Source organism: Epinephelus fuscoguttatus, linkage group LG17 (assembly GCF_011397635.1).
Source record: "Epinephelus fuscoguttatus linkage group LG17, E.fuscoguttatus.final_Chr_v1".
In the NCBI taxonomy this organism is placed as follows: domain Eukaryota; kingdom Metazoa; phylum Chordata; class Actinopteri; order Perciformes; family Serranidae; genus Epinephelus; species Epinephelus fuscoguttatus.
Window position 1 is genome coordinate 544,921 of NC_064768.1, and position 22,226 is coordinate 567,146.

General features: G+C 43.6%; 1 protein-coding gene across 2 annotated transcripts in view; it reads right to left on the reverse strand.

Moving 5' to 3' along the window:
* Positions 1-1,062: 1,062 nt before the first annotated feature.
* Positions 1,063-22,226, reverse strand: part of vars2 (valyl-tRNA synthetase 2, mitochondrial) — a 104,670-nt gene continuing 83,506 nt past the window's right edge. For both annotated transcript variants that reach the window (XM_049601536.1, XM_049601537.1), the window contains exons 25-30: positions 18,555-18,707; positions 18,021-18,272; positions 14,344-14,455; positions 13,934-14,136; positions 3,428-3,577; positions 1,063-1,358 (exon numbers count right to left, since the gene is read on the reverse strand). In XM_049601536.1, coding sequence (XP_049457493.1) covers positions 1,281-1,358; positions 3,428-3,577; positions 13,934-14,136; positions 14,344-14,455; positions 18,021-18,272; positions 18,555-18,707 — 948 coding nt within the window. In that variant the 3' untranslated portion in view covers positions 1,063-1,280. The remainder of the gene's footprint in view (positions 1,359-3,427; positions 3,578-13,933; positions 14,137-14,343; positions 14,456-18,020; positions 18,273-18,554; positions 18,708-22,226) is intronic.

Consider the following 22,226-nt stretch of genomic DNA (forward strand, 5'->3'; position numbering starts at 1 on the left):
TCAGGACAGTGTTTTTGCAGAACATTATGATGTCACAGTGAAGCTGACCTTTGGTCTTTTGGATATATAATATCATAACTTCATTGTTTTATCCTATTAGACATTTGGGTGAAATTTAGTCATAATTAGCGAATAAATTCTTGAATTATGGCGAAAAACTTATTTTGTGAGGTCACAGTGACCCTGACTTTTGAATTCTAATCAGTTAATTCCTGAGTCTAGGTGGTTGTTTGTGCTAAATTTGAGGACAGTCGCTTAAGGTGTCTTAGAGATACTGTGGTAATGACAATGAGACGGATGCAAAGCCACAGTAACCTTGACCTTTGACCACCAAGTTCTATTTGGTTCATTCCTGAGTCCAAATGGACTTTTGTGCCAAATTTAAAGGTGTTTTTGGGATTTGCATTCATGAGAATGGGACGGAGGGACAGACGGACAGACAACCCCTAAAAAAAACATAATGGCTCTGGCCATGGCTATTGCCAGCATGAGGAATAAAAATCTGTCTCCGTCTCTTATTGTCTTTGAATGTGACACTTGAAGTAGATTAGCATATTGGCTCAAGTTGATGTACTTGCATGATTTTTGCATTTTTGGGGTCTCTATTCATTGAATATGACACATTTCTTATGTATTATCTTAGATCATTAACTATGGATGGATTTGCCATGTGCCATGTTTGCTGTCTGTGCTGACACAGCAAAGTCCAGTTTATGTCATCATCATCATACAACATAATTTGTAATTCCCACCAGACTGATGTGAGGTTTGTCATGGACCTCAGTTCCTCCAGGTATTTAAATTCTGACATCCCCTACAACAAACATCTTTGGTCAAGTTTTAGAAAAGACACATTCATTTTAAAACTATGATTATTATGAAAGAAAAGTAATTTTATGATCAAAATTAATTTAAATTAATAATCAAAACATAAATACTTGAGTAGGAGCTGGATACCTAAATACTTTAATCATGCAATCTGTGAATTATCAAAACTGGACTGAAACTGGAGTTGTGGCAGGCTGCAGGTATCCATGGAGAGCATGGATACCTGCAGCCCGCCACAACTCCATCTGCAGGTGAGTTATTAACATAGCAGTACAGTTCTGCAGTCTTACAGTTTGACAATGAGATAATGCATTATGTAAACAACAATAATGAAAACATCATCAGTCAAGCAGTGTAAAGATCTCGATCTCAGACAACACTGTAAAGAATTCAGATGAATCAGTTCTGATGTCCAGCAGTCCACACAGTTACTGTGATGCCGTTGGCTGTAGTTATTCTGTTGTTTGAGTCTCTTGCAGAACCTTCAGCTGGTCCTCAGTGGTTTTCAGTTCCTGCTGCAGGGCTGACATCTGAACATAGTCAGAGGAAGGAACACAAGAAGGGTTAAAACTGTATCACATAACATTTTTCAGTTCAGTATTGAACTAAGTATAGTGTAATGGATAGTACTTAATAAATACTAACTTACTAACTAAAGACATTAATTATATGATTATTAGAATTATGATCTACAAATACTTATAATATTTACTACAGTAAAATGAAGGAATAAATCAATCAAATATATATATATATATATATATATATATAAAACAAATTAGGAATTAAAAAATTGTTATGGTCAAATGTCATTTCATCATTCTTAATTTCACAATGACAGACTATTGGATTTAATCTTATTGGCTTGATGAACTGGAAAAGGACATTTTGAAATAAAAATAGCTTTAATGAAGTCCAATAAACCTTAAGAATTTGATAAATATTTCACAATAAAGTGGTAGGTAGGCTATCACAAAATGTATCTGTTCATTGTTAATTCATACATAACATCTTACTTTATTGAATAATATGGATATTGTTTTTAAAACTCTCTGGAGCTCTATTATGTATGAATATAAGCGTGTACTATTTTAAAATAACAATGTCAGCTTCCAAATTGCAGTAGTGACGGTATCTGTAGCTATCATTCATTCATTCATTCATCTTCTAACCGCTTCATCCTCTTGAGGGTCGCGGGGGGGCTGGAGCCTATGCCAGCTGACATCGGGCGAGAGGCAGTACACCCTGGACAGGTCGCCAGACTATCGCAGGGCTGACACATAGAGACAAACAACCATTCACGCTCACATTCACACCTATGGACAATTTAGAGTTACCAATTAACCTAGTCCCCAATCTGCATGTCTTTGGACTGTGGGAGGAAGCCGGAGTGCCCGGAGAGAACCCACGCTGACACGGGGAGAACATGCAAACTCCGCACAGAAGGGCTCCCACACCCGGGATCGAACCGCAAACCTCTTGCTGTGAGGCGAGAGTGCTAACCACCACACCACCATGCCGCCCATCTGTAGCTATCAGATGATCATCAAAATGCCAAATTTAACACTTCAGAGCTTTTACTGTTAATGGATCAGGTGGCAAAGACAGACAATGGTTTTGACCCATGAAAGCTTCTTTAGGTTTTTTTTTTTTTTTCTTTTTTTTTTTCTTGTTAAGAATATTTTTGTGGGCTTTTTTGCCTTTAATGACAGGACAGAGAGTGAAATGTGGAGACAAAGAGAGAGTGGGGACTGACATGCAGCAAAGGGCCACGAGCCAGATTTGAACCCGTGGCCACTGCAGTGAGGCAATGCCTCTGTACATGGGGATGGAGTGGTGAAACCGTACTATCCACTACGCTACTGACGCCCCCTGAAGTTGTTTTTTTAATGAAAAAAATTCACTTACTGAAACAAATCACCTGTGGGTTAGATTAACCAACAATTCATTCTTACTGTATTTCTCTTGATTATCCTAATTGCAGTATGTCTTTCAAGTAAGTAAAACAGGACTTAGAGTCTACAGCCACACTAGCAGGTGATGTAACTAAAGGAAAGGTCTGGGGATCACCAAGGTGACTAGCATACATCCTCTGGGAACCATAAATGTCTCTACAACATTGTTTTTTTATCAATCCATCCAACAGAAAATGAGATATTTCATTACATGATAATATTTCTGGTGTCACTAGAGGAAAAGTTAGGGGATAACTGACATTACGAGATTCACCGTCTCAGGAACGTGTATGTCTGTACCAAATTTCATTACAATCTATCTTAGGGTTATTGAGACATTTCAGTCCGGATCAAAATGGTGAACCAACAGAACACTGCCATCCCTAGAGCCACGCTGCCAAATGGGGCTAAAAATGTAGCAAAACGGCTTGTGTAGCACACTACTGACAAGAAAAACAAGATTGGATCAAAGCAGGCTGTGGCAGATTCCACAAAAACTCTGTCAGTCGTTGGATTTCTTTTAGTAGTAGCATTGTGAGGAAAAGTCTAACACAAAATCTAAACTTTTCTACCTGTTCAGAGTAATGATAACAAATTCTAATTAACCATAGCAGCTCTCCAGCAAATTACTGCCCAGTGCTCACCTTAGCGTCCATCTGCTGCCTGACATGAGCAGGAACCTTGGTCAGGTAGTCTGGAGACTGGACTCTGCAGAGGATTTTCTCCAGCTTTTGAACAAGCTTGGCCCTCCGGCAGGAGAGCTGCAGGATCTGTTTTTCAATGTTCATTCCACTCTGAGAGAGCAAATCATACTGTGTGTTAGACATCACCTACAGGAAAACCCACAACTGGGGGACACAGAGTATACTGATGTGCACAGATGTGGTTGTGGATGATATTGCTACATTCCAGATTAGGGCTGGGTAATATGACCAAAATCTCATATCCCGATATAGGTCATTTCATATCCTGATAACGATACCTATCCCGATAAAGCACATTTTGATCCAATGAATAAAAAGTTGCCATAAAAAGTGTAATTTGTGTCACAACGATATGAAACGATAGACATTTTTCTCTCGCCACACGATATATATCATCATATCGCACAGCCCTATTCCAGATTGCATTTTGATTTTGAAGTTTAGGTTGCACACTTTAAAGTCAATGCAGAGTCAAGTTTACATTCAGTTTCTGATAATTATGGCGATCTAATTATTACTTGGGAGTACACTGAAAATTATTTGTCAACAGAGTTTTTATCTTGGAGCTAGTAATGGAGTAGGACATAGGTGCGGAAGCTCCTGCAGACCCTGTATTTTACAGCATTATTATCAGTGCTTGTTGTGCTTAAAATTGTTTTTTAAACAACCGAAGCAACAGTGTGTTTGATTTTCTACTTCACTGTGAGCTTACAATGGCAAATAAATCCACTAAACTGCATCCGCCGAGGCCGGGCCCACAAGCCCTGCTCTTGTCTGACTCCCCTCCCCACTCCGAGAGCTTCCCCCTTCCGGTGGATTCACCTGTGGACCCCGCCGCCCTGAAACTTGAGCTCCTCGCCGACCTGCGTAAGGACATCACTGACATCTTCAAGCGGCACTCGGTGAGGACCTATCTACGATTAACTCTGAACTTCAAGCGGTGAAAACTCAATTCTCAACCGACAGAGTGGCCACACATGCGGAACTAGGTACGCTAAAAAGTACCGTGGAAGAAATGCAACAAGTTCTCTCTGGGTGCACTGATGATATTGCCACGCTCCAGAAAGAGAATCAAAGTCTTAAAGCTGAACTGGCTAAACTGGATGATAAACAGGAAGATTTAGAATCTAGATTGCGCCGGAATAATATCAGGATTGTGGGGATCCCCGAGGAGGCGGGGATCCCCACAATCCTGATACTATGGGGATCCCCGAGGAGGCCGGCAGCTCTACTCAGTTTGTTTCTACACTGCTCAAAGATGCTCTCCATCTTGACAAAGCCCTGCTGCTGGACAGATGCCACAGGTCTTCCCAGCCCAAACCAAGACCTGGTGAGCGGCCGTGAGTTATTATAGCCTGCCTCCATTACTACACAGACTGCATTGACATTCAGCGATGGGCGAGAGAAAGCGGCAGGATGACCTACAAGGACATGTCTCTCCATCTTCCCAGACTACACATCAAATGTAGCTCAGGCTAGAGCTGCTTTTAATGACGTCAGACGCCAGCTTCGGGGGATGGAGGGAGTGAGATTTGTCTACTACACCCGGCTCGCCTGCGCATCTCCCACAACGGGGAAGATAAGGTTTTCCTATCACCAAGAGAAGCTCAAACCTTCATTAACAAGTTAAATGTTGGTAAAAACTGAAATAATCCACATTATGCAGGGCTATGTTATGGACACTTAGGCATATCATGATATGCCTCTTTACAATCTGACTGACTTGTCAGAGTCTTTGACATCTGTTATTATGTTATAACCCCAATGGGTAAAAGCTCTGCTTATTCTTGTTACTATATAAGTGTTGTGTTCATATGCTAAACACAGTTCCCATTTTCATCTTTTATATTGTTATTGTGGGCATATATGTTGAACATGTCCTTGTACACAAGCTAACTTGATTTGATGGACCGGTTTTCATTTCAGCAACGCTCACAGTTCACCTCTGTAGAGGTATTTGACTTGTTTCTGCGCCGGTTTTGAATATGCGCATTTAAAGAGTATTATTATTTCACTATATTTAATTTACATACATGTTTCTTATTTATTTAGTTAATTAATTTATTATTACTATTATTTTTCTCTGTTTTTATGGCAACTAGTCTGTGGGACTCCACTATCTTAGCTTAGTCAACTAGTCGTTTGTATCCTTGTTTCACAAGCGGCTTTCTTGGGAGCATATACACTGCAGTCTTCGCTGCTGGGGCAGGGAGACTATGGGTGTGGGGGGAGGTTGGGGTGGGGAGGGTTGGTCTGGGTAAAACGGTTGGGGTCTGGGTGTGTGTGTGGTTGTGTCTGCGTGTGTGTGGATGGGGATGGAGTGGTGAAACCGTATGCTGGTTCTAAATATTTGTTCTATCACTACTGTTTAATACACTCTAATGGCTAGTCATAACCCCAACCGCAGCTCTTCAGGTACAGGTACATCTGTTAGATTTTTAACTTGGAATATCAAGGGCATGGGTAATCCAGTCAAGAGGTCAAGGGTTTTTACACATCTAGAAGCGCTTAAGCGCTGATATTGTCTTTCTGCAGGAGACACACCTAAGGAATAATGATCACTGCAGGTTACAGTCTTCTCGATTTAACCAGATCTTTCACTCTGACTTCAGTTCAAAGGCCAGAGGAGTGGCAGTTCTTATTGGTAATAGTGTTCAATTCGTACTCGTACTCGTAGTCCTCCACTACGTAGTCGCGGGGGCAGCAGCCTCAGCAAAGAAGCCCAGACAGTCCTCTTCCCAGCCACTTCCGTCAGCTCTTCCACGGGAACCCCGAGGCGTTCCTAGGCCAGCCGGGTGATGTAGTCCCTCCAGCGTGTTCTGGGGCGGCCCCGAGGTCTCCTCCCAGTTGGACACGCCCGAAACACCTCCCAAGGGAGGCGTCCGGAAGGCATCCTTACCAGATGCCCGAACCACCTCAACTGGCTCCTCTCGATGTGGAGGAGCAGCGGCTCTACTCCGAGTCCATTCCGGATGTCTGAGCTCCTCACCCTATGCCTAAGGCTGCGCCCAGCCTCCCTGCAGAGGAAACTCATTTCGGCCGCTTGTACTCGCGATCTCATTCTTTCGGTCACTACCCAGAGCTCGTGACCATAGGTGAGGGTTGGAACGTAGATTGACCGGTAAATCGAGAGCTTCGCTTTCTGGCTAAGCTCCATCTTCACCACAATGGACTGGTTAAGCGCCTGCATCACTGCTGACGCCGCCCCAATCTGCCTGTCAATCTCCCGCTTCATCCTACCCTCACTCGTGAACAAGATCCCGAGATACTTCAACTCCTCCACCTGAGGAAAAACCTCCCCCCCGACCTGGAGTGGGCAATCCACCCTTTTCCGGCTGAGGACCATGGCCTCAGACTTGGAGGTGCTGATTCTCATCCCAGCCACTTCACACTCGGCTGCGAACCGTACCAGCGAGAGCTGGAGGTCACTGTTCGATGGAGCTAGGAGGACCACGTCATCCGCAAAAAGCAGGGACGAGATCCTCCCATCACCGAACCTGACACCCTCCACCACTTGGCTGCGCCTAGAAATTCTGTCCATAAAAGTTATGAACAGAACCGGTGACAAAGGGCAGCCCTGGCGGAGTCCAACCCTAACCGGGAACAGGTCCAACTTACTGCCAGCCACGCGAACCAGACTCATGCTCCTTCGGTACAGGGACTGGATGGCCCTTAGCAAGGGGCCACCAACCCCATACTCCCGGAGCACCCCCCACAGGATGCCCCTGGGGACACGGTCGTAAGCCTTCTCCAAATCCACAAAACACATGTGGACTGGTTTGGCAGACTCCCATGCCCCCTCCAGCACCCTGGCGAGGGTAAAGAGCTGGTCCACGGTTCCGCGTCCGGGACGAAAACTACATTGCTCCTCCTCAATCTGAGGTTCAACTATCGACCGGACCCTCTTCTCCAACACCCTGGAGTAGACCTTACCGGGTAGGCTGAGGAGTGTGATCCCCCTGTAGTTGGAACACACCCTCTGGTCCCCTTTCTTGAAAATGGGGACCTCCACCCCGGTCCGCCACTCCAGAGGCACTGCCCCCGATGTCCACGCAATGTTGCAGAGGCGTGTCAGCTAGGACAGCCCTACAACATCCAGAGCCTTGAGATATCCAGGACGAATCTCATCCACCCACGGGGCTCCGCCGCCTCGGAGTTGTTTCACTACCTCAGCAACTTCTGCCCCAGAAATTGGACAACCCACCCCTGAGACCCCTGTCTCTGTTTTGTTTCCTCACTGGAATACGTGTTGGTGGGATTGAGGAGCTCCTCAAAGTATTCCTTCCACCGCCCGACAATGTCCCCAGTTGACGTCAGCAGCTCCCCGCCCCCACTGTAAACAGTGTGAGCAAGTTGCTGCCTTCCCCCCCTGAGGCGCAGGACGGTTTGCCAGAACCTCTTTGGAGCCGATCGATAGTCTTCCTCCATGGCCTCACTGAACTCCTCCCACGCCCGAGTTTCTGCCTCCATGACTGCCGCCGCTGCGCTCTGCTTGGCCCGCCGGTACCCGTCAGCTGCTTCCGGAGACCCACAGACCAACCATGCCCTGTAGGCCTCTTTCTTCAGCCTGACGGCTCCCCTCACCGGAGACCCACAGACCAACCATGCCCTGTAGGCCTCTTTATTCAGCCTGACGGCTCCCCTCACCTCTGGTGTCCACCAGCGGGTTCGGGGATTACCGCCGCGACTGGCTCCAGCGGCCTTGCGGCCACAGCTCACCACCGCTGCCTCGACAATGGCAGAGCGGAACAAGGCCCATTCGGACTCAAAGTACCCCTCTGCCCTTGGGATGTGGTCGAAGCTCTCCCGGAGGTGGGAGTTGAAGATCATCTGGACAGGTTCTTCCGCCAGGCGTTCCCAGCAGACCCTCACTGGCTGGCCTCACCTAGGCTGTCCTGGTGCCACGTGCACCGATGGACATCCTTATGTTTGAACATGGTGTTAGTTATGGCCAAACTGCGACCCGCACAGAAGTCCAATAACTGAACACCACTCGGGTTCAGATCAGGCAGGCCGTTCCTCCCAATCACGCCCCTCCAGGTCCCGCTGTCATTGCCCACGTGAGCGTTGAAGTCCCCCAGCAGAACAATGGAGTCCCTGGTCGGGGCACTGTCCAGCACCCGTCCCAGGGACTCCAAAATGGGCGGGTACTCTGAACTGTTGTTCGGCGCATAAGCACAGACAACAGTCAGGACCTGTTCCCCGACCCGAAGGCGCAGGGAAGCAACCCTTTCGTCTACCGGGGTAAACCCCAACGTACAGGCAGAGAGTCTGGGGGCTATCAGAAAGCCCACCCAGGCCCTCCGCCTCTCACCCGGAGCAACTCCAGCGAAGGAGAGAATCCAACCCCTCTGAAGGACTAGGGTTCCAGAGCCGGAACTATGTGTCGAAGTGAGGCCGACTATATCTAGCTGGTAGCGCTCAACCTCTTCCACAAGCTCCGGCTCCGTCCCTGCCAGAGAGGTGACATTCCATGTCCCAAGAGCCAACTTCTGTAACTGAGGATCGGACCGCCAAGGCCCCCGCCTTGGTCTGCTGCCCAATCCACATTGCACCGATCCCTTCTGGATCCCTCTGCGGGTGTTGGGCCTGCAGGGGAGTGTTCAATTCTCCCCCTCTAAAGTCACTGCAGATAAAAATGGCTGGTATATTATCGTAGCAGGTACCCTGTTCCAAACTCCGGTGCTACTCTTCAATATTTATGCCCCCAACTTCGATGATGTTAATTTTGCCCAGACATTATTGGGTAATCTTCCCTTCCTAAATTCTGACCTGCCTATTTTTGGAGGTGACTTAAACTGTGTTATTAATCCGGCTCTAGACTGCTCTAGCACTCACACTGTCTCCCAATCCAACATGTCTAAAACTTTTTCTGATTTTATGTCACAGTGTGGCCTTGTGGATCCTTGGAGATTTAAAAATCCCACATCTAAAACATTTTCTTTCTTCTCTCATGTTCATCACTCATATTCCAGAATTGATTATTTCTTTATAGATCGTTCTCGACTTCCCAGCATTAGCTCCACTGACTATTCAAGTATTGTTATTTCGGACCACGCCCCCCTGTTCCTAGATATTACATTCTCTTCTCACGTTTGAGCCCCGCCACTTTGGAGATTCAATCCCCTCCTCCTATCCGACAACAAATTCTGTGAATTTATTTCTAACTCTATTGATGATTTCCTCGCTCTTAATCAGAATGATTCAACCTCCTTCTGCCTATTGTGGGAAACGCTGAAGGCGTTTCTAAGAAGGCAAATCATCTCTTTTTCGGCTCACTCTAATAAAGCGCACAAAGCCAGGCTTCAGGAGCTCACTTCTAAGATACTTCAGCTGGACCAAGATTACTCCTCAAATCCCTCCCCCAATTTATTTAAACAGCTACTTAACTTACAGTCTGAGTTTAACCTGATCTCCACTCGTGAGGTGGAGCAGACCTTACTAAAATCACGTAGCACCTATTATGAACAAGGAGATAAATCGGGACGTTTGCTTGCCCACCAATTGAAGCGCAACGCAGCTTCTCGTGCTATCCCACAAATTAAAGATCCCTCTGGTACTCTAACCTCCGACCCTATACATATTAATAATATTTTCAAATCATATTATTCCTCCCTGTATAAATCTGAATTTCCCTTAGACACTTCTAAGATGGCTGCTTTTATGGATGGTATTGAGGCCCCAGTGATAAACCCCCTCTCTGCTTTGGACCTGGATGCTCCGCTCACCTCTGAGGAAATAGTCCAGTCGATCCAGGCAATACAGACCAATAAAGCTCCAGGCCCTGACGGGTTCAGTGTTGAATTTTACAGGAAGTTTCACAACAAGCTGGCCCCAGTGCTGTCTATGTATGAGGAGGCACTTAATAATGGCTTCTTACCTCCTACCTTAACCCAAGCATCCATAATCTTGCTTCTGAAAAAGGACAAAGACCCAACCTCCTGTGGTTCATTTAGGCCCCTGTCTCTCCTTAACGTGGATGTTAAGATCCTGGCTAAGCTGTTGGCCTCTCGTTTGGAGAAGGTGCTCCCAGATATTATATTGGAGGAACAAACAGGATTCATGAAGGGCAGACACATCTTCTTTAACACTCGCACACTCTTTGATTTGATTTACTCTAAAAGGCAGGCTAGCGCACCTGAATTTGTAATCTCCCTCAATGCCGAAAAGGCTTTTGACCAGGTAGAGTGGCGGTTTCTGTTTGTAGCACTGAAGAAATTTGGCTTTGGGGAAAGGTTCATATCATGGATTCACCTCCTTTATAGTTCTCCTCAAGCTAGCATTCACACCAATGACAATCACTCTGAGTATTTCCTCCTCTCACGTGGGACACGCCAGGGTTGCCCCATCTCTCCTTTGCTGTTTGCCCTGGCGATTGAACCGCTCTCGATTGCACTTAGGTCCTCCTCTTTATTTAATGGGGTTATATGGGGGGGAATCGAACACAAATTGCTTTTATATGCAGATGATCTACTGTTATTTTTAACCAACCCTTTATCTGGCCTCCCTGCTGTTCTGTCCATTTTGAACGACTTTAGTTCTTTCTCAGGGTACAAATTAAACCTTCAAAAGAGCGAATGCTACCCCATAAACAACTCCGCCCTGAATATTCACCATTCCGTTCTGCCCTTTAAAGTTAATCCATCCGGCTTTAAATATCTTGGCGTTAATGTCACCCATTTGCTGTCTGGCCTTTTTTCAGCCAATTTCGTCCCCCTTGTCTCTAAGACTAAATCTGACTTCCAGAGATGGAGCAGTCTTCCGCTTTCACTGATTGGCAGGGTAAACAGTGTGAAAATGAACATTCTATTATGTGTTTCAAGCAGTCCTGCTATTTCTGTCCCAAAACTTCTTTAAGACACTTGACCAATTGATAGGCTCTTTTGTATGGGGCAACAAATCACCCAGAATTTCCAAGTCCCTACCTCAGCGAGGTAGACTGAGTGGGGGTGTTGTGCTGCCTAATTTTCGGTATTATTACTGGTCTGCACATATCCACAAGGTCATTTACTGGCTTGAATCCCCTAATACTCCCTGGTGCAGGCTGGAGACCCACTCTTGCACATCATCTTCCCCCTCAGCCCTTCTCCACTCTTCACTGCCTTTGAAATATAGCCAATATTCAGATAACCCAGTTGTTCTTACTACTTTATGGATTTGGCAGCAATTTAGACGCCATTTTAAGCTCTGTTCTGCATCAGTATCGACTCCTATTTGTAATAATCATCTGTTCCCCCCCTCAACTTTAGACTCAACCTTTTCTATCTGGCACAGTAAAGGCATCAAGACGTTTAAAGACTTGTATGTGGAGGGGGTGTTTTGTAGCTTCTCCCACTTAGCTTCTTCCTTTGGGCTCCCCCCATCCCATCTCTTCAGATACTTTCAACTGAGACACTGCTCTTCTACCTTGTTCCCCTCCTTTCCTTCGCTCCCCCCCACTCAGCCGTGGGCAGACCTATTCAATTTAAGCCCACTCCAAAGGGGCTCCATTTCTAGGATCTATGGTGCCCTCATGTCATTCAATGACAGTGGTCCTACTAAAGTTAGGACAAAATGGGAATGGGAGTTGGGAATGGAATTCAGTGACGTGTGGTGGGACAAGGCTATGGACAGAACACACTCTACTACGTCCTGTGCTCGCTTTAGCCTCATACAACTTAAAGTACTGCACAGAGCCTCTCCAAATCCAGGCTTTCTGAATTCTATCCGGAGGTGGAGGATAAATGCAGCAAATGCCGGCAAACTCCTTGCGACTTGAGCCATATGTTTTATATGTGTCCGGCACTCCAAGCTTACTGGGGCAGTTTTTTTTTACCACTTTGTCTTCAGTCCTTGACTTTGTTTTGCAACCATGTCCACAAATCATTGCATTCACTTCCCTATTAGCTAGATGTGTAATACTACTACACTGGAAGTCCGCCAAGAGCCCTTCCACAGCCCAATGGCTTAATGATGTCATGTTCTTTTTGAAACTTGAGAAAATAAAATACACACTGAGAGACTCAAGTAAGAAATTCTATGACATATGGCAGCCCTTCATAGACCATTTCAGCGAGCTAGTTCAGCTTCCTACCAGTTGAACCCATCAAGCATTTGTTTTCCACTATGTACCCATTTTTTTTTAGCTGACTTGTTTTCTTGATCCTTCATTTTGCCTTCCTGTTGAGCATTACCACCTTTAGCCTCGAGGTCCATCTCCAGTGTGTGTGTGTGTGTGTGTGTGTGTGCATGTGTGGGAGGGTCGTGGGGGATTTGGGGTGGTCAGTTGGATCCTAAGTGGGTATTTCTTTTTTTTTTTTTTGGGGGGGGGGGGTGTTTTGTGTGAATGTTCATATTTTTATGTATAATGCTGTTTATTACTGTTTTTTTATTTGCTCTATAATATGTTAGTATATATATTATATTTTGGTTGGGTTATAAAAAAGAAAAAAGATATTTGTATTGTACTCTACTATGAGCAATGCTGTACAGGATTTTTTTTTTTTTTGAATAAAAAAAAACAGAGTTTTTATCTTGACTTTAATACTAATCAGTAATGACGCATGAATAATGTATGACACAACTGACTTGTGTCATACATTATTCACACACATTTTCAAATGATCAAATGAAAAGCTGTAAACCTTTTGGCAAAATTTATAGTTTTGAATAAGAAAAATGGATTGGTTTGTGTAAATTTAAAGAGTTTTTTATTTGTGCTGGCTGGAGGTGTGCTGTTCATCTGGCCAAATCTCAGGACACTCACTGCTTGACTATATGTTTGTATTGCAAACTGTTTTTGGATACTACATCATCTCAGAGCTGCAGTTACTTGTGAATGAGCTAACTTCTTGGCTCAACAGCAATGACAACATACTGATAACAATGTGTCTCAAAGCAAAGAGTGCCCCTATTTATTGCACACGGTTTATTCGCTTGTTGAGCCATTGTACCCAAAAGTGTGATATGCCTTTCAAAACACTTGCACCTGTTGTTTTCTGTGTTTAACTGCACACACAGTCTCTGAAGCTGAACAATAAAGCCATTGTCAAAGTGATATGATAGCCACACAAGGCTGGCTCCAACAGTGAACTATCAGATTTTTTGCATTGTGTACTAATTTGTCAATTATTATTTGGAATATTAGTCTATGAAATTTCAGCAGTGTCTGTGTCTCTAAATAACTTTTGTCTGTCCAAAACCCAAAGATATTTCATTTGCCATGATGTAATATCAAGAGACGCAGCAAATTGTCACATTTAAGAAGGTAGAACCAGAGAGTGAAAGCTTTATTACTGAATAAACATCTGAAAAGATTCATTGATTACTGATTATTTTTTGTCATCCACTAATCAAGGAGTTGGGGGACTGACATCACAATCAACCCTGTAAATCCCACTTCACTTTGTGGACCTGACTGTATCATTGGCTTATGAGACACAGTTAAGGGCTGAAGTTGATACATACCTGAACGTGGAGGTATAGCTGACACGTTTGGTCCACTACACCGATGAGGCTTCCTTTAGGTGGAGGAGTAGAATGGGCAGAGAGGAGGGTGTCTGTGCTATCAGGACAGTAGATATGGAGGCAGAAGATCTGGCTTAATGTCCAAACAGCTGACTCAAAATGAAGGAGGACCTGGGCCTGACTGGGCGAACACACTGCCCACACTGAAACACACAACATACAAGCAACATGTTAACAAAACACCTGAACACAGCACGTTTAATAATCCCTGCATTCATTAGTTTATCAATAATGAGGCTCATCAATTAACTTCTTGCATGAAAACAGAACTAGATTTATATCTAGCAGTCTTTGAGCATTCATCAGTGAAGTGTTTTTTTTTAATGAAATTTAACTGTTATATGACTTACTGGCTGGTTTTTCTTTGGTCATGCCACACTGGGCTCGTAGCGAGCGGGCCACCCGGATCACTTCCCGCACCAGCAGGAAATCTCTTTCTTCTTCTGGGAAATGCCAGTGTGCCTGGCAGGATGAAGAGGTTAAAAAACACCACATCAGCTAGAACACGTGAAAAGTAAAAAAAAATCCAGGCCAAATTAACAGAACACATTTAGTCAAGTACGCACAAAGATCACGTATATAGGAGAAGACAAGCAGTCGTAACTTCAACCTCACTGTCTGTTTGGCCTGTATAGCGGATCAGTATCATTTTTAACAATGCAATCTAAATGTCCAATACTAAATACATCCAAGCCAGTTGCAACATGACAGACTTAGGCCAGAGCATGGTAGGATTACCTGTTTGTGTAGTATGGTGTGTGTAGGCAAGGTACAGTAGACAGTTCCATAGAAAAAATACCCTTACTGAAAAAAATGTGAAAGGCATTTTTCACACAGTCATCTTTTGGAGATGTAATAAATGCCTTTTTGCATCTTGAGAGCCTCTTCGAGTAGTAGAGCTCCCTGTGCTATCTGAATTATTTTACTGTGCAGCTAAAGGGATAGTTCAGATTTTTTGAAGTGGGGGTATATGGGGTACTTATCCATAAACAGTATATCACAAATAGTAGATGGACAGCCCCGGACTTTTCAATCTTTTAGAGAGTCACCGCTCAGAGGGAACGCATTTAGCGGCTCCTCTGGCAATAGCACAGCGTCTCTCCCTTTCCTCTCTTGCTATACGCACACGGGAATCAGTGTCGTCAAGTCATTTTGTCATAACTTTTGGTAATGTAGACCTAAGTGACACTCAAAAAAACTACATATATGTCAATGTGCAATAGTTATGGTAGCACAACAGGCTATCACAGGTTACAATGTGATGATTAGAGGAGAAATGGCAGAGCATTAAGGTCTAAGTGGAAAAAAACCCCAACTCAATCATTTAGGATTTTGCTAAAAGAGAAGGAAAAAGCTTGTTGATTTATATATATACATACACACACACACACACACACACACACATACATATACATATATATATATATATATACAGTACAGGCCAAAAGTTTGGACACACCTTCTCATTCAATGCGTTTTCTTTATTTTCATGACTATTTACATTGTAGATTCTCACTGAAGGCATCAAAACTATGAATGAACACATGTGGAGTTATGTACTTAACAAAAAAAGGTGAAATAACTGAAAACATGTTTTATATTCTAGTTTCTTCAAAATAGCCACCCTTTGCTCTGATTACTGCTTTGCACACTCTTGGCATTCTCTCGATGAGCTTCAAGAGGTAGTCACCTGAAATGGTTTTCCAACAGTCTTGAAGGAGTTCCCAGAGGTGTTTAGCACTTGTTGGCCCCTTTGCCTTCACTCTGCGGTCCAGCTCACCCCAAACCATCTCGATTCAGGTCCGGTGACTGTGGAGGCCAGGTCATCTGCCGCAGCACTCCATCACTCTCCTTCTTGGTCAAATAGCCCTTACACAGCCTGGAGGTGTGTTTGGGGTCATTGTCCTGTTGAAAAATAAATGATCGTCCAACTAAACGCAAACCGGATGGGATGGCATGTCGCTGCAGGATGCTGTGGTAGCCATGCTGGTTCAGTGTGCCTTCAATTTTCAATAAATCCCCAACAATGTCACGAGCCAAACACCCCCACACCATCACACCTCCTCCTCCATGCTTCACAGTGGGAACCAGGCATGTGGAATCCATCCGTTCACCTTTTCTGCGTCTCACAAAGACACGGCGGTTGGAACCAAAGATCGCAAATTTGGACTCATCAGACCAAAGCACAGATTTCCACTGGTCTAATGTCCATTCCTTGTGTTTCTTGGCCCAAACAAATCTCTTCTGCTTGTTGCCTCTCCTTAGCAGTGGTTTCCTAGCAGCTATTTGACCATGAAGGCCTGATTCACGCAGTCTCCTCTTAACAGTTGTTCTAGAGATGGGTCTGCTGCTAGAACTCTGTGTGGCATTCATCTGGTCTCTGATCTGAGCTGCTGTTAACTTGCGATTTCTGAGGCTGGTGACTCGGATGAACTTATCCTCAGAAGCAGAGGTGACTCTTGGTCTTCCTTTCCTGGGTCGGTCCTCATGTGTGCCAGTTTCGTTGTAGCGCTTGATGGTTTTTGCGACTCCACTTGGGGACACATTTAAAGTTTTTGCAATTTTCCGGACTGACTGACCTTCATTTCTTAAAGTAATGATGGCCACTCGTTTTTCTTTAGTTAGCTGATTGGTTCTTGCCATAATATGAATTTTAACAGTTGTCCAATAGGGCTGTCGGCTGTGTATTAACCTGACTTCTGCACAACGCAACTGATGGTCCCAACCCCACTGATAAAGCAAGAAATTCCACTAATTAACCCTGATAAGGCACACCTGTGAAGTGGAAACCATTTCAGGTGACTACCTCTTGAAGCTCATTGAGAGAATGCCAAGAGTGTGCAAAGCAGTAATCAGAGCAAAGGGTGGCTATTTTGAAGAAACTAGAATATAAAACATGTTTTCAGTTATTTCACCTTTTTTTGTTAAGTACATAACTCCACATGTGTTCATTCATAGTTTTGATGCCTTCAGTGAGAATCTACAATGTAAATAGTCATGAAAATAAAGAAAACGCATTGAATGAGAAGGTGTGTCCAAACTAGTACTAAATCATAGGCAACTGGACTTCTAACAGATTGGTGGTGAAACGGAATGGGTGGAAACCTCCCCTCATCCATTCTCACCTGGACCCATCTAACCCTAACGACACATGCTGTATGATGGCCGGATGGGTCAATGACTCACATGCGACCTTAACAACTCTAAAACTCAGAGCTCACATGTGACCTCAACAACTCTGTAAGGGTATACACCCACGCAGAGTTTAAAGCCTGCAACTGCACCAGTCTCTTAAAACCAAAGAAGCCTCTTGGATGAGAGGTGTAACATCTTCAAGAAACTCAAGCAAGTCCAATTGCCTACAATGTAGCACTTACAACTACCATGACCTGGATGACTGAGAATCTTCACCGACATATTTGGGAACTGTTTAAATGTGTAATTTGTGGTCAATTTTATTTTATTGTACTGTTAATATTGCATACAGAATCTGAATGAGTTACTGCTGTTCACAAAAAGAAATAAATAAAGAAATGAGAGATCATTTTTGTTTAGTTTTTACTTAATATTTGAAGGAAAACATAAGCTGACATGTAAAACGTTATCACTTATTTTGTTGCATTTGTATGTTCTTAAATTAATAACAAAATATATTTTTTATTAATCTGCCTCATCATCAAGAATATTGTCATCGCAAAAATACCCTAAAATATTGTGATATTATGTAAGGGTGATATCACCCACCCCGAGCTGGGAGAATTTTCTGCAGGTTGCAGTCTGTTATCCTCACGGCTAGCTGCCACTAAATCTCCCTAAATCATACCCACTGACCCTTGAAATTAAAGCAAAATCAAAATCTGGTTTGTTTTTCAACAGAAAAAACAATGAAATTACCTCCACTACAGCAGATATCTGGAAAACCTGAACAAAAAAACCCAAAAGCATCTGCATGGCTAGATCCCACTGGAGCATAAATATTTTCATTTAAACTGGAGGTTGTGGGGACGTTTGATGGTTATGGTCCTACCAGCTGAGAGGAGCAGGGGTATGGCTGTAAACACAGAGTGGTCTGGGTAGCAGCTCCACATATGAATGGCTGGAGTCTCTGCCACAGCTCCTCGGTGATGAAGGGCATGAAGGGGGAGAGCAAGGCCAGAGACATAGACACACAGTGATAGAGGACACTGTTGGCCACCTGCCTTGCTCTGACACTGTGCTCTGTGTCTGTCTGGACCACTGCCCCCTCATCCTGCCGGACCAGCACAGGCTTCACACACTCCTGCAGGACAAACACACAGAAAAGGAAATGACAAAAACTGGTTACTTTTTTTTACAACAGGTTAACTACTATTGGTTCACATCAAACACTCTGGTTATATTTAGGCTCATACGTTTACATCAATCTTTGATACCCTGTTGCCATGAATGAATCAGGAAAACATATTACCCTTCCTTTTTAGACTAAGCAGGAAGGAGATTACTGCTAATACAAAGGAAACAAGTAATGATCTCATTACTAATCTAACATCAAATAATGCAATGTGAAAGTTGTGCTCCTCACGATGTAGACATCACACAGGCTGTGGACCCAGAAGGAGTACAGGGCAGATGTGACAGTATGCAGCTCATAGGCTTCAAAGGCCCGCTCACACTGTACCACTGTGCTGTAGAGCCTAGAGCAGATCCACCGGTCCATGCTGCTCAGAGCCGTCGTCTGAAAAGAACAGGAAGGATTGCGAAATTATTTTTTTTCACTCCATTGTTATCTTACACAAACACACACAGGACTCAGAGACATGTAGTGGGTTTTTTTGTTGTTGTTAAAGATATTTTTTGGGCACTTTTAGCCTTAAATGGACAAGACAGACAAGCGTGAAGGGGGGAGAGAGAGGGGGAGTGACATGCAGCAAACGGCCACAAGCTGGAGTTGAACGTGGGCTGCTGCGGCAGCAGCCTTGTATATGAGGTGCCTGCTCTACCACTATGCCACCGATGCCCCAAGCGACATGTAGTTTGAAGAGATGTTCGAGGGATGGGGCAGCTCATGGTCAGGTACTGTGAGCTGTTTTGGGTTCTGTGCTTTGCTCAAGGGCACCTTGGCAGTGCCTGAGAGGTGAACTGGCACGTCTCCAGCTACAAGTCCACACTCAAATCAAATCAAATCAAATCAAATCAAACTTTATTTATATAGCACTTTCCATACATTAAAAATGCAACACAAAGTGCTTCACAAAATAAAAACAATGGAAAAACCTGCCCCTCCCACCCCCCATATATAACGCAAGCACACACGCACACACGCGCACACACACATGCATAATGATAAAATGCATACACTTTTTTTTTTAAATAAAGAGTTAAAAATCAATAATAAAATGCATAGACTTCCGGTTGGCTACATAATTAGATGGCAGACTGTGCACTTTGCTCCCGTGAGTTGGCGTTTTAAGACCCCCGGAGACGCAATTTAGAGGTATCAAAGCTATCTGGGATGTCGGATAAACCTGGGAAGGATTTAATTCGTGTAGAACAAGTCGGAGATGTGGGCGGAGGAAGGCTATCATGGCGACGGTGTGGCACACACGGGGTTTGAAGTTATAAGTAAACAGATTAGCAACTTTCAGTCTGAGCTAAAACAAGACCTTAAAATGTTCAAAGAAGAAATGAAGCGTGATATGAGAGGAGAGTTTCTGGACTTCAAACGAGAAGTTAACCAACAGCTTGCGGCTAACATGCTAGCCATGCAGGAGCAGAGTGAGAAAGTTAGTGAAGTGGCTACCCGGATCGATGACATGGAAACGTGGAGTGTGGCAGCTAATGCTGCTCTTCAGCATGCAGTACAGGACCAAAAGAAACTGGAGGACAAATTGAATGACTTGGAGTCGAGAGCCAGACGAAACAATCTGCAGATGCACAGTGTACCAGAGGGCGTGGAGGGCTGATCAGTGAAGGAGTTTGTTGTAAAGCTGCTCCGGACCAAACGCGCCCACAGAGCTCTGGCACCAAAACCGGGCCCCAACTCGCCACCAAGATCTATCATAATCTATCATTCATTTCCACACAATACATACTCCAGGTTAGACTATTTTTTTATGCCAAAAAGTGACTGTTACAGGGTGAAAGAATGCAGAATAGGGGTCTCTGATATGTCTGATCACATTGCACTTTACCTTAAAGTTCACTTAGATAAAAGGAGGAGGAATACAGTTTGGAGATTAAAGGTAGGAATGTTAAATAACAAAAAAAACTGTGGAAGTGATAAAATTGGAAATAAAAGAATATCTGGAAATTAACGATAATGGTGCGGTAGATCTTTCTATACTGTGGGACTCATTGAAGACAGTGATACGTGGTAAACTGATTGCCTTAGCTGCCTCAAACAAAAAAAAAAAGAAAACCATAGAATATAATAATCTTTTATTGGAACCATCTAATGCAAAGCAGCAGCATAAAAAAACAGAGACTCAGATCTATGAGTGCATATTCAACAATTAAGGAAGCAGATTAATGACTTGTTAGAGGAAGATGTGGAGAAGAAGGCACGATTTTATAAACAGACCTATTATGAGTTTGGCCCTAGAGCTGCCAAACTGCTAGCTAGACCTTTACGTAAGCAGCAACTGGATAGTACCATACATAAGAGTTGAGACCCAGAAACAAATCAATTGAAATATCATCTGGAAGAAGAAAAGACCATTTTCTTAAATTACAATCAAGAATGATACACCAAAGCCTCTGATACAGATGTGGAGCTAACAAAAAATGTTCTTAAAGATTTGGACTTGCCTAGTATTGGTAAAAGACAGAATGACAATTTCTTATCAGGTATTACGTTGAAAGAGATAAATTATGCAATTAGCGATTTAAAATTGAATAAAACCCCAGGCAGTGATGGCTTCCTGGCAGAGTGGTTTAAAACCTTTAAAGAAGAATTAGCTCCCCTCCAACTAAAATAATTTAAATGGATTAGAGAAGAAGGTAAACTTCTGCCATCATGGCGGGAGGCAATCTTTACAGTAATCCCAAAGGAGGGGAAAGATAGGGAATATAGTAGTTGTAATATCGTGAGTTGGAAATAACAAACCAGACGGAGACCAACGTGTGTATGGAAACTGCCGTACTTTACTGTGCGCCGTTATTATTGGTACCAGGGAAAACTCAACTCTTACAACCAAAACTGGCCAGTAGATGGCAGCGTAAGCATATAAATCATTCCCAATACATATAAATTATTCCCAATACACTACAGTAGTAATTATAGACCAATCTCAATTCTTAATGTAGATTACAAACTGTACACTGCAATTATTGCAAAAAGACTTAAAAATCTTCTCCCAGAATTAACTGATGAAGACCAAACAGGATTCATGAGAAATCGGCAAACGCAAGATAATATTAGAAGGACAATACATGTGATAGACAAAATAGAAAAAGACAGTAAAGCTGCGTTACTGCTCAGCCTGGATGCCGAGAAGGCTTTTGATAGGGTCAATTGGCAATTCCTTTACCAAACATTAGATAGATTTGGCTTTAATGAACAATCGGTTACTATTATTAAAATACTTTATCAGTATCCAACAGCAAGGATAAAAATTAATGGATCTTTATCTCCAGCAATCACACTGGAAAGAGGGACCAGACAAGGCTGCTGCCTCAGCCCAACATTATTTGCTTTCTATATTGAACTGCTGGCCTAGGTGATTCGCCAAAATGGTGAAATTCAGGGAATTACACTTGGAGGTAAGACTCATTTAATTAGTTTATTTGCGGACGATATTTTGGTCTTTTTAGCCGAGTCTGAAACCTCTCTCCCTATGCTGATGAAAATTGTAAAAGATTTTAACTATTATGCTGGTTACAAGGTGAATATTACAAGACACAACTTTTGCCATTTTATTATAATCCTGCAGAGGCAACGAAATGCAGATATGGTTTACGATGGGATATGGAATCAAAAAAATATTTAGGGGTGAATGTTGTTAAAAATCTGAGCAATTCGATTAATCAAAATATTCATTCATTCATTCATTCATCTTCTAACCGCTTCATCCTCTTGAGGGTCGCGGGGGGGCTGGAGCCTATGCCAGCTGACATCGGGCGAGAGGCAGGGTACACCCTGGACAGGTCGCCAGACTATCGCAGGGCTGACAAATAGAGACAAACAACCATTCATGCTCACATTCACACCTATGGACAATTTAGAGTTACCAATTAACCTAGTCCCCAATCTGCA